Genomic DNA, 13209 nt, shown 5'->3' with positions numbered 1-13209 from the left:
CAAATGTTAATGCACTCTTGAACCTGGCCAGAACAACATATTTGCATTACGACACAATCCGTTTCTTATCTGTTTAATTTTAAACCAACATACACACGCACACAAAAACAAATGGCCACATCAAAATATAACTTAAGCCTTCATTTTGTAGTATAAAACAAATAACAGATGGAATATTCATCAACATCCCAACTAGTGACCTAAGTACTCCTAATTGAGGCTCCTACCTGGACCTCAACATGTGACATCGGCCCAGAAAAGCAACATGCTGGAATCTGGTTGCAACCTATGAAAATTGTTGATTTTTTTTCAAACAGATGAAGTACCGTCGAGAGAAGAACAGGTTGTAATACCTCATCTCCTCTTAGGAGCCTCTGCCTTAACTTCTTCTTTAGGGGCTTCTGCCTTTGCTTCTTCTTTAGGGGCTTCTGCCTTTGCTTCTTCTTTAGGGGCTTCTGCCTTTGCTTCTTCTTTAGGGGCTTCTGCCTTTGCTTCTTCTTTAGGGGCTTCTGCCTTTGCTTCCTCTTTAGGGACTTCGGCCTTTGCTTCTTCTTTAGGGGCTTCTACCTTTGCTTCCTCTTTGGGGGCTTCTGCCTTTGCTTCCTCTTTGGGGGCTTCTGCCTTTGCTACTTCTTTAGGGGGCTCTACCTTTGCTTCTTCTTTAGGGGCTTCGGCCTTTGCTTCTTCTTTAGGGGCTTCGGCCTTTGCTTCTTCTTTAGGGGCTTCTGCCTTTGCACACAATCCGCTGTAAGAAAAAGTACACAGTAGATATCATGTGGAAGCTCGAGTGCATAAACAATTTGATATTTCTTAATTTATATATTTATTTTATAATAACTGCAGTAAAGTAGTGACCATACCCTGCCCTTTCTGATCCAGCTTGCAAAAAGCCACACACTGCACTCTGTGCCGCTAGTTGCTGTTTCAGAGTTTCCAATTCTGCTGTCCAGCTGGTCTCATCCTTACTGAATTCACCTGTAGGTAGAATCAAACAACATGAGGGATCTTCACGAAAGCAAAGTTAGAGCCATCATTTGAAGTTCTGATACATTTAAAGGCATCTGAAGCTCTCTCTCTCTCTGACTCTCTGACTACATGGCCACTTTTTTAGCATGAGGGTCATAAATCAGCACCTACCTTGGTGATTACTGAATTCTGCCTCTAATGCTGCCAGCTCATCTTTCACAGTTTTCTGCAAATTGGGAGAAGAGAAAATCAATGATACAAACCTGAGTTCAGTGTAATCTACGTACATCTTCAACTTAATTCTGACTTCCACAGTGAATATTTGAACTCTTCTGTCATAATATTAACTGGATCTGTACACAACATAGCTTTGGCATTAGTCGCCAGTATAACGTAATTAGATAAACAAGATTATTTCACCTATATTTGATCAATCTATTTCGCTTAACCCCATTTCTGTGTCCTAAAAGATTCTTTTGAAGTTGATGTTTTCTTTAGGTGCTCTCAGAAAAACCTTAAGACACCTGTGAAGCCACTATACTGACTTTTCAGAGATGCAAAATGTAATAAAATGCAAATTCATGGTAGTCCATGAATAAACCACATAGCTTCTTTCTTCACTGACTGTGGAAGCTTTACACTAGACTTCAAGAGACTTGGATTGTGTGCCTCTCCATCCTTCCTCCAGACTCTGGTACTTTCCAAATTAAATGCAAAATGTACTTTCACTTGAAAAGGGGAATTTGGACGACTGAGCAACGTTCCAGTTTTTTTTTTTTTCTCGACGTTGTCTCTGGTTCAGGAGGGGCTTGACACTAGGAATGCGCTAAGTGTAGCACATTTCCTGGACACGTCTGTGCGTGGTGGCTCCTTATGCAAATACTGCAGCATTATACTGCATAAATAATATTTTACTCAAAAACAAAAACTATAAGGAGCTTTAAACATTTTAGTTTGCGTGTATAAAGTCTAAAATATATACAATTTTCACTCTCTGAACTGACTGACAAAAAAAATTGAGCTGCACTTCTACATGCATTAAGAGAAGCGGCTCCACCTCCCCAAGATGGCGGTGAAATATCGCTCCAGTAGACAGCTATACCACTGCTGTACTAGCATGTTTTTTTAAATAACCAAGGCAAAAACAGTGAGCAAAATTAGAGAACAGTAACTATTGTGTCGGAAGAGAAGATTTAAACCATGTTTTCTTAGGGCTATAGGACTCAAAAATGAATAGGAAGTGTGGAGGCCATTGCTTTAAATGACTTCAGCACATCTGTGCCCACAGGACATCACTAGTTTCTCACTCTGCTCTGGTTTGATCTTGATCCATTCTTCTGGCAGTCTCTTCCACAGTTCGTTAACTGTAGTGGGTTTCTGAGACATTACCTTGTTGGCAGGGATTTTCCAGAAATTCTCTATGGGGTTTAGATCTGGACTCTGTGCTGGCCATTTCATTGCTTCAATATTCTTAGCTTCAAGGAACTGTTTAACCTGTTTTGCAGTGTGACAGGGGGCATTGTCTTGCGTGACAGAAATTTAGAATTATGACTTAATGTAACTCAAAACACAGGACAAGTCACTGTTGTATTCTGATATGGTACTGTAATGCCACCTGGGCTGTTTGTGCCATCTGTATTTAAACTTTAAAAGGAACCTAATTTTATGGGCACTCTTCCAGACGGAAGCTGTTTGAGCAGGCGTCTCCAAAACAGCCTTCCTTGCAAGGAAACAATTTTTGAAATAAACTTGCATGGAGAATGCCGATCTTATTTTCCTTTCACCTTTCTTCATTTGATCCATACTGACAGTTCTTACACTTGCATGAAAATTGTGGGCTGATTGGGAGACAATTGCAGCGGAGGTATTGCATGTTGGCGGAGGAGGTTCACATAAACATTTGCATTCACCCAGCCATGTAGCTGTACAAGAGACCCAACTCCTGCTGCAGAAAACATCCCCCAAACCATGACACTTCCTCTTCCAGATTAAACTGACTTCTTTACACACTTTGTGCACAGTCTTTCCCCCGTCCGCACATTATGCCCCTCTGCAAAGTCTCGCCTTTTCATTCTTTCTGCTGATGAGGGGTTTGGTCACTGCAGAGTGGGCTTTCAGTCCAAACTGTCTTAAACGACGAGACATTGTGTGCATAATTCTGTCCTCATGTGCACTTGTTTATGTGGATGACCGGCCTTTTTGAGGGACTTGAATTAATCAGTGTCCTTCTTAGACTTGGACTTTGAACGCCCAACCTCTCTCTGATGGCTGAGAGGGTCATCCCTTTGGCCTTCATCTGGACATCCTGCTGTCTCAGGGTTTCAGTCACCTTAGAGCAGTTTGCCATCTTGCAAAGTAACCAGGAGAGCTGCCAGATAAATAGGGTGTGTCCAACAATTAAGGAAATTGTCACCAGATGCCAGATTTGCACCAACAACTGGAAGGTATCTATATATATAACATTTTTTGCCTTGGTTATTTAAAAAAACATGCTATTACAGCAGTCGTATAGCCACAGCGGATATTCTATCAAATTCTGAACTATAAAAAATAACAGTATTTCGGAGTAAATCAAGAATGTTCTCTAATTTTGATCTCCAGGGAATGCATACATATACATGTATATGTGTATATATACATGCATATATATATACATACATACATACATACATAGATATACAGTATATATATATATATATATATATATATATATATATATATATATATATATATATATACCTATGCTCACACAGGATCGTGGTTCAGGTCCTGTCCTCTGACCAATGGGGCTATCCCTGACCCCAACCACTCAAGGTCAATGCCTAACCCTGAACCCTCTGCCTTCCCACCAACCACTGCTGTCATAGACACGTTTGTCATGCCAAGAAAAGTAGTGGGGATTCATAATAATACCTAACTGACACCAGAACATTGTTTTTATATGCGATACATAATTCCAGGCATTTATAGCTCTTTTAAATATGTAAAGTGTTTAGAAAAATTAGCAAAAACCACACATTCAGAACAGGAGCACTGGGGGTTCAGAGACGGATCACATTTCTCATCATTAATAGAGTTGTTTTTGCTAAACAAAAAAGGTTTAAAGCGACATCCAATGGTATAGCTGTAGTTTTATGGCAAACTCCTTTGGTAGTAAAATAAGAGTATTGGTTCATAACACCATAAAGGCTAAGGACTGCTAGGCACACAAGCAGGAACAGTATTAGTTTCCATCATTTCAACAATAAATGGTTTACAATTCATACACTTTACTATAAAAAGTGCGCTATTGCTGGAATTCACATTTGTAAGTCCCTATAGTGCAAGCGGAGTCTGCTTTTCTCATTAACCAGGTGAAACAGGTTATGTGTGTTTTTTGTGCTCTTATGCAAACACAGTTAGACATGAAGATGCCTGTCAAATCAGTTTTCCCTCAAAAGAAACAGATTACATTGAAAGCATGGTGTCAGTGGCTATTAAAAGCCAGGTGATACATTTCAAACGGTTATAAATATGGCTCTTCTACATTATAGCTTTTTATTATTATTATTATTATTATTATAGCTCAGCTGTGGAGCATTTAAGATAACACACCCTTACTGTATGGCTCTCTGTGTGAACTAAATCCAACATAACTTTCATAAGGGATCATTTCACACTCTGTGCTTGCATCTCTCAGTTTGTCCCCCACCTGGCCTCCCGTGCAGATGTCCACTTCACCCTTCGCCGTATTTGACTTTGTGTTGAGCGTGGCAATTTCTTCAATCAGCGCCTTCTCCTCATTTTGGACCTTCTCCAGCTCGTTCTGCGCCGTCGCCTTCGTGTTCTGATACTCCAACAGCACGTCGTAGGTAACCCGCAGCTTGATATCCTGAAACGAGTTCCGTCTCTTCTCAGTGTCGTGCTCCTGTTTCCGTATTTTCATGATCCCCACCAAAGCGACAGACATGAATATTGTCACAGGTAGCACCACCTGCACCTTCATGCTTTACGGGAGCTGTGCGAGTCTTCTTTGTGTGTGAGATGTTTGTCTCTGATGATGGACAACAGGCCCGAGTGTCTCCAAGTGTCTCCAGTCTGAACACACACCGCTGCTCTCCGCGTCCCCCCTGGTTACACCTCTCTGCGTTTACAGAACTAGATTGAATCCGAGGCTGACTCACCTGTGCTGTTGTGCTTGTGTGATTGGACATTAAGCTGCACAGCATTCCGCAGAAGATAAACGCCCTCTCCCTGCATGTCACTGGCATCTGAGTAGAAACAGGTAGATCCTGCTCACATAACATGTGGTTAAATAGAAAGTAGCCTGATACAAAACTGTCACTAGTTAGAAACAGTAGTGGAACTTAAGTAGCAGTAGGCTACTCCTGTGATAAAAATAAAACAAAAAAGAGCCTCTGTTAAAACGAAAAATTTCAAAATGTTTACTTAAATAGTCTAGTGTACGTATTAGTGACAAACTATAGCCTATACAATATACCAGAACAATGCAGAATGGCCCCTTTCAGAATGTTATATATATATATATATATATATATATATATATATATATATATATATCATGGAATATTATTATTATCGATGCATTAATCATGCAAGCAGCATGATATGGTGATGTTATTGTAGTCTATATACCGTTGGATTCATATGGATTAATGCAAACATGATAGTTGTTTTGTATGTAAAATATGTATGTGTAAAGTAAAGCTGTCAAATAAATGTGGAATAAAAGGTATATTATTAAACTATCTCAAACTTGTACACCTTAACTTAAGGTTTCTTCTACAGTTCAGCAGGTCAGAAACGTGTAATCATAATAATAATGATGATAATAATAATAATAATAATAATAACTGTATTTATATAGCCCCTTCGACAGCATGAAATGCAGCTCAAAGTCAAAATCAATAACAGGTATGAAAAAAAAAACTGAAAATACAATACAATCATAAAATCCTTAAAAATATATATTCTTCAGTAGGATTATCCAAGTAATAAAAAGTTGATAAAGATTCAAAAACAAAACAAATTTACGACATAAAGAGGCGCAAAAAACAAGTATGAGAAACAAGGAAACTACAAAAACATGCTTGTTTTATGAATTAAGGAGGAGATTGTGCGGATGTAGAACAAATGCGGAAATGGTATTTTACAATCACATACGTTGCTTGTTGCTTATATTTTCTGTTCTTATTGTTGAAACCATGCAGTGGCCCTGTGTGATATTATCCGACGTATACAAGGTTTGTGTAAGCGCGAACCTCCCAGCGGAGAGGGAGGCAGAGTCACAGGTGGAAATACGTGGACTGGCACGCCCTGGGCAGCCTGTTGAGCAGGTGGAGCAGGTACAGTACACAGAGCAGTCACACCGAGGTAAGGAGCTGGAGGAGACACGCATGCAGGTCTTGAATGACACCTGGAATGAACCACAAGTGACCGGGCAACAGTCTCCACACACCTCGACCCCTTCGTTGATCCCAGTCTCTCCCCTCGTCTCAGGATGAAGCTCATGGTCGCTTTGGTCGGCTTGAGTGTGGCTGTGATGTGTGTCCTGATTTTTCAGGCCGTGCGCCAGGAGTTGAGCCTGCGTGAATTGAAAACCCGCATGGTGGAGAACTCTGCGTCAGTCAAGATTAGAGAGGGGTCCATCGTCGAACTGAAAACCAAAACCAAAGCGATTCAGACCCAAGTTGCGAACGTCAAAGTCAAGATATTGGATCTGAATACGAAAAAAGCAGCCAATGAAAAGTCAGCAAAGAGCCTTGATGATGTTCTGCAGACCTGTAACAAGGAGAAGGCAAGGGACACACACACACACTCACACACACACACACACACACACACACACACACACACACACACACACACACACACACACACACCTGCAGTTTTAGTCTCAATTGGTGTTATTTGATAATGTGCACACAATTATAAACACTCCTCTGGATGCACATGATGTCTATTATATTGACATTGTTACGTTGGCCTATCAGGATCAACTTGGTATTATGTTCCCATCCAAATATTTGATTCATGTTTCCATTGAACCTGATTTTCTCCTCATGCATTCATTTATGCTGACATGCTTTCACCTGTGCCCTCATCAGGCAGAGGTTGTGAAGAGGAAGACAGAAAAGGAAGGGGCCCTGACTAAACTGAAAGGTAAGGCAGTTTTTGCTTCACCTCTGGTTTGGTGATATAAAGTTATTGGGTTATTCACATGGATGATTTACTGAATGGGCCTACCGGGCACAGGCCAAGGGTAAAGCTAGGGGCCCTGACTCATAAAATGTTGCTGACATTTTTTTTTACAAAAAATGACTATAGGGACTCAAAACCATTAACCATTAAGAGATGCTAAATGACTGAAAATACACACAAAAAAAGACGACAAAGACGCACAGAATGATTCAAAAATAGATGTAAAATGACCACAGAGAAACAAAACAACGACATAGAAACGTGACATGCGAAACAATCACAGAGATGCAAAACAATTACAAAGACAAAGCAATTAAAAGCAGATATAAAATGACCACAAAGACAAACAAAATGACCAAAGAGACTCAAAAATACTACAAAACGACTAATATTTCACTCTTTATTTTGGTTGTCTCGTTTGTTGTAGACAGAGTGTGTGTGTGTGTGTGGGGGGGGGCTCTTACATGTCTGTGCCCAAGGGCCCATTGTCTCAAAATCCGTCCATGGTTAAACATCATCTGATTCAGGGGAAACTAAAGTTTCTTTCCGGTGCACTGTAAAGTCACCATCACCTTTTCTGTGAGCATATACACCCAGTCAAATGAAAACCTATGTTTTGTTTTCCTCAGTGAGTTACCGCCATTTAGTGGATGTTGTCCTGAGCATTTTTAAAGAAGACTGTATGGCAATGATAATTTTGGTGCTTCTTTATTAGTCAACATCATTATCCATGATGGAGAATGACTCCCACCCCCTGCTGGAAACTGACAACACTGCAGAGCTCCTTCAGTAACAGGCTGTGTCACCCAAAGTGTGTGAAGGAGCGGAGCAGGTCTTTCCTTCCTGCAACTGTCAGACTGTACAACCAGCACTGCTCCCAGTAGAGCACACACACCAAAACAATAATAATAATAAATAATGACAATAACTAGACTATAATATTCACCAACTGGGTTCACCTCACAGTGTGAAATACTTACACAGCTCAGGTGAATTTCAATCACAATGTGCAATACTTTTATTTTTCCTCTGTGCTGTAGTGTAAATTTAAAATATATATTAAAAAAAATGTATATATTGTAACTGTTATTCTAGTTTATATTCCGCTTAGTTTATATTGTTCATATTCTTTCTATATGTTCTATAATTTGTTTCTTATTGATGCTTCGTCTATGTGTGCTATCCGATTTGCGACTGTGAGAAGAAATTTCCCCTTTGTGGGACTGATAAAGGAATATGTTATTTTATCTCATCACCTATGAGAGTGAATTTCAGATTGTTATATCACTAAAATAAACAACTCAGTGTGTGGATATGGAAAACAATTTTTATTCCCTTACTGTAAACACTAAAAACACACATGTGTAGGGTGTTGATGATGCTAAAGTGTGCTTTTATAAACCAGTGGAACTAGATTTGACGCCACCTGAAGGATGCACACTGTCCTTTTGTTTCAGTCACTGAAAAAGTACAGCTCCCATTCCATGCATTTCTTGTATATTAAATGCGCAAATTTATAACATTTATTTCTCTCTGTTTGTATTCTCAGCTGATCACGAAGCAGCTAAAGAGAAGGCTGAGGAGGACATTAAAAACTTGAAACAACAGATTTTGGATAGAGACACTGCTATCTGTTCCTTTGCAGATAAAACCAAGGAGGAAGCACGGTACGATCAGAAACACCTACTTAACTTCCTAATAAGAGTGGGTGCAGTCATTTGGAGCCACATCAGAGAGTTTCCACTACCTCTTTACAGGGACACAGTATTGAGCCACGGCTGTAAATCTGTAAAAAAAAAAAAGTTGTCTGTACACTAAACTAATATTGTTTTCTTTTCTTAATTTTGCAGGAAGTTGTGTGGAATATCTGAAGCTCCACAATAGTAAACTCAAACACTCAACAATGACTGTGAACTTTAAAAAAAAGAAAAGAAGAAGAAACATGCAGTGCAAACAAAGATAGATTTTATAATGTATCAATGTGAGTAAAGCTTTTTGTTGCTTATGAGAAGGTAAAAAACTGTTGGTTTTAAAAACACTTTGTAAATTCATTCATAGGACATTTTGTGATGTGATTCGGTTCGAGCTAGTTCTCCCCTTTGTCTCTGTGAAACACTTTGTCAGGTACTTTGATTAACAGCCTTCAAAAATTAAAATAACTTGACTGTCATGTTGATGTCAACTACCCCTGATTTAACCGGTAAAGCTGCATTGGGTAGCTCCTGAACCAGCCTGATGCCTGAGGCCCATAGTCTTGCTCTGCCTTCTTATGAGTGACTACCAGCAATGACAGAAGTACATCTGTTCAGTCTCTGAGGCCTTGTGTGTTTGTGCAAATTTGTTAGTCAAATATGCCGTATGGAGTTGAACAATAGGCGTATGCTTCATGGAAATATTAATTTACATAAATGTTGGACTGTGAAAGAGTCAGTTGATTAAAACACAAAGAATAAATGTAAACTAAACAAAAGATAAGTCATTATTAAAGCCATGATCCTCAATTGCCCCATGGTATCTTTTTTTTTTTTAGCCTACATGATTAAATATTTTCTAACTGATGAGCTCTCTGGTTGATTTAGAGGGCTCTGATACTGCAGGACCATGGACGACACACGTGAGCTGGAAGATACATGTAATGAACACACATTTATGACATTTATATTCTTCTTCACTGGAGATCGAAATTAGAGAACAAAGTATTCATGCTTGATTTATTCTAAAATACTGTTTTTTATATAGTTCATAATTTGAATCTGCTGTGGCTACACCACTGCTGTACTTACATGTTTTTTTTTTTAAATAACCAAGGCACTTCAAAGAAAACCTTTATTTTGTGAAAAAAAAACTGAGCAGAATTAGAGAACAGTAACCATTTTGTCAGAGGAGAAGATTTAATCAATGTTTTCTTCTGTAGGATTCAAAAATGAATAAGAAGTGTAGAGGCCACAGCTTTAAATGACTTCAGCACATCTGCGCCCACAGGACATCACTAGTTTCTCACACTGCTCTGGTTTGATCTTGGTCCGTTCTTCTTCAGTCTCTTACACAGTTCAGTAACTGTAGTGGGTTTCTGAGACATTACTTTGTTGGCAGGGATTTTCCAGAGATTCTCGACGGGGTTAAGATCTGGACTCTGGGCTGGCCATTTCATTGCTTCAAGATTACCCCATGGAGAATCTCTGGAAAATCTGGAAAAGTATTTCAGAATAAATCAAGAATTAATACTTTGTTCTCTAATTTTGATCCCCAGTGTATATCTATTCATCAGAAAACAAATGATGATAAATAACAGTTCAATGCCATTCCTCTACCTCCCCCTAGTGTAGAACCAGGGACCTTACTGATTTCAACTTTGAAATCCTTAGTATGCATGGTTTGTATCTCATTTCCTGTCCTACCTCTTTAGCTAAATCTATAAATACTGTGTTTAGTTTGTGGTTTCAATCTCGGAGCAGCCAGTCCGTCTGAGTCTGAGCCCTCAAAGTTGGCATGCAGCATTATACTAAATGGTAGATACAATTCTGGAAAATGGCATTATAAATGTGCCGTTTGCTGAGGAACCAGCCAAGAGAATCTGGCTTGCTCAATTTAACAACTCTTCAAAAGGCCAATGCATTACAGTTAACTGTAAAACAAAATTTGAAGCTCTGTCTGCAACACAGTGGTGTTGAGTGAAACCTTCTTGAAATTTGAAACGTGTTCACTGAATGCATTTTATCTCAAAGCAATAAAATGTTATCCACAGTTTAGTCAACATTGTGTTGACTTGAGTGTATCGTTGTCATTAGGTTATATGCATATATGTGACCCAGCTCTCCTCCACAGTCAATCAAAAACAAGACCAAGACACAGCCTACTGTATACAGTATGCCTACAGTCTGTCTCCATAATATAGAGATGAGGGAGGCATATGTGGTCAAGTAAAATTAATTAATAAATACAATACTGTCAGGGGTAGACAAATATGGAAAAATACAGTACAATAATTTAATAGAGTAAGGCATCTCAACCATATAAATCAATATGGCTGAGGTACTTCATATTTCCTCAGAGCCTTTGTGTTTTCCAACAAGGAAACAATCTTAACGTGAGCATCTGTATTTTTATAAAAGGATATAAAGCGACAGATTCACCTTTTAAAATTTTCGAGAATTTCCCTTGAAGGACAGTTTTTTATGAACCTTGTAAATACCAAAAATCTAATTCTCGTTTTTAAAATGCGAATTCAATTATGTGATCATTGCGAGTGAAACTATATGGAGGACTAATCATGACATAAGTCTCAAAAACTAACTAAATGAATGCATAAATAAATGTATGGATGAATAAATGCATGAATAAATGGGCCCTCCTTCTGTACCTCATTTACATATGGAAACAGAAATACATATATAATTAAATGTAAGTGAACCAAAATGTAGAGATAAATGCAAAGCATGTATTTGTTTATTTATTTATACATGTATTTATGCCTTTATTCATTATTTATTTAATTATGCATTCATTTATTATTTCATGTGTTTATGTATTATTCATTTATTCATGTATGTATTCATTTCTGTATTTATTTATGTCTGCATTTATTTTATTCCTTAATTTATTTATTTCTACATTTGTTTATGCATTTATTTATTGTTTCATTTATTTAGGTATTATGTATTCATTCATGTATTTAATTATTAATTTCTGTATTTATTCATTTATGTCTGCATTTATTGTATTCCTTAATTCATTTATTTCTACATTCTTTTATGCATTGATTTATTTATTGAGACTAAGAAGTCATGTTTAGTCCTCCATAAAACAGCCAATCAGTGCAAGGTGTAAATCACGTGACTTAAATGACGCTGCAGCAGGAGCGGAGGCGATTGGCTGAAGTGGAGCGCGTCATACCAGAAGTTGAAAGGCGCTGATGACACATGAAAGTCACCGGTAAGGTAAAAAAGAATCACATTTTTATCGCTGCTGGACGTATTTTCTATTTTTCCGGGACAACATATGGAAACTAATATATATTACATTCTAATACTGTGGATTAGTATTTATTAAAACGATTACTGGGTGTACGGTGATAGCAGGCACCTCTGTCAGCATCAGCTGCACGCTTTTTTCCATCATCCTCGTCATTTTACATGATGGCAAAGAGCCTCTGTCGACTATTGAAGGGCTTTCAACGCCTCAGCTCACTCTCATCAATACAGACTCAACTCAGCCACCCGTTTACCGGCGGGTCAGTCAGGACCAGCTCTGCACGGACAATGGTGGTAGGTGTGAACACACTGTTTGAATGCTGGAAATGACTATTTTTGAATGGGGTCTCATCTGTGTGCCCTCTTTGTCACACCTTCCTTCCTTCCAGCTGTTTCTCACTTTAGTGGTGGGTTCACTTAGCCTGGGATTCAATGTTTGTGTTAAGTGCAGGGGCGTAGGAATGATTTTAACATGGGGGCTGGCGACACACACATTTAAGAAACCTGAAAGATCCGTTCATGGTTTGAACAGAAGTATGTCATAAATTGACTACACGGAAAAAACTTTGTCTGATCTCTAATATAAAAGCAGTGAAGATGAATAAGGTATAGAAAAATACTTATGGGAAAGCTAGTGCAATATTAAAATCATGTTTGTTGTATTAGTGTTTAAATTAAACCGTGTTCACTTCTTATCATGTTCAATAAACTAAAAGGTTTAGAGAAATACTCATGGTAATGTCAAGAACAAGTGACAAAGACAGACCGACTTACTCCTTTAGATGTGGGAGATGTGTAATGTTACTGGTTTTCAAGTGACATGGGTTAAAAAAATCATGTTCTTAAAATCATCTTTAATACAGTTTTTAGTGTCAAAGCGCTTTTGTACGTTACGTTACTGGAAAGTCACATTTTCGCTAGTAATGTTAATAGTAACAGCGTTTACCTGGCAAGAGTGTTGAATCACATCAACAAGTCTAACGTTACACAGAAAATAGAATGATCCTTCTGGACTAATGATTACCAACTCACATTTCCTTTCTTTTTACTCTTCCCCATGAGAAAGATATCC

General features: G+C 38.4%; 2 protein-coding genes across 2 annotated transcripts in view; one reads left to right on the top strand and one right to left on the bottom strand.

The window, feature by feature from the left end:
• LOC310950283 (uncharacterized protein) overlaps positions 1-5108 on the bottom strand; it is a 5874-nt gene extending 766 nt beyond the window's left edge. The window contains exons 1-4 of the mRNA XM_083917997.1: positions 4658-5108; positions 1138-1192; positions 861-975; positions 1-745 (exon numbers count right to left, since the gene is read on the bottom strand). The exon at positions 1-745 is cut by the window's left edge and continues 766 nt beyond it. Coding sequence (XP_083774123.1) covers positions 355-745; positions 861-975; positions 1138-1192; positions 4658-4951 — 855 coding nt within the window. The 5' untranslated portion in view covers positions 4952-5108 and the 3' untranslated portion in view covers positions 1-354. The remainder of the gene's footprint in view (positions 746-860; positions 976-1137; positions 1193-4657) is intronic.
• A 1207-nt stretch (positions 5109-6315) lies between these two features.
• LOC310951124 (uncharacterized protein) lies at positions 6316-10799 on the top strand. Its single transcript, XM_083919224.1, has 4 exons — positions 6316-6763; positions 7074-7128; positions 8717-8834; positions 9018-10799. The coding sequence occupies exons 1-4, from the start codon at positions 6467-6469 to the stop codon at positions 9049-9051; spliced, it is 504 nt and encodes a 167-aa protein (XP_083775350.1). The 5' UTR covers positions 6316-6466; the 3' UTR covers positions 9052-10799.
• The last annotated feature ends 2410 nt before the right edge of the window (positions 10800-13209 follow it).

The sequence above is a fragment of the Echiichthys vipera genome (assembly GCF_963691815.1).
Source record: "Echiichthys vipera genome assembly, chromosome: 8".
Classification (NCBI taxonomy): domain Eukaryota; kingdom Metazoa; phylum Chordata; class Actinopteri; order Perciformes; family Trachinidae; genus Echiichthys; species Echiichthys vipera.
This window is presented reverse-complemented; position numbering and strand designations above follow the sequence as displayed.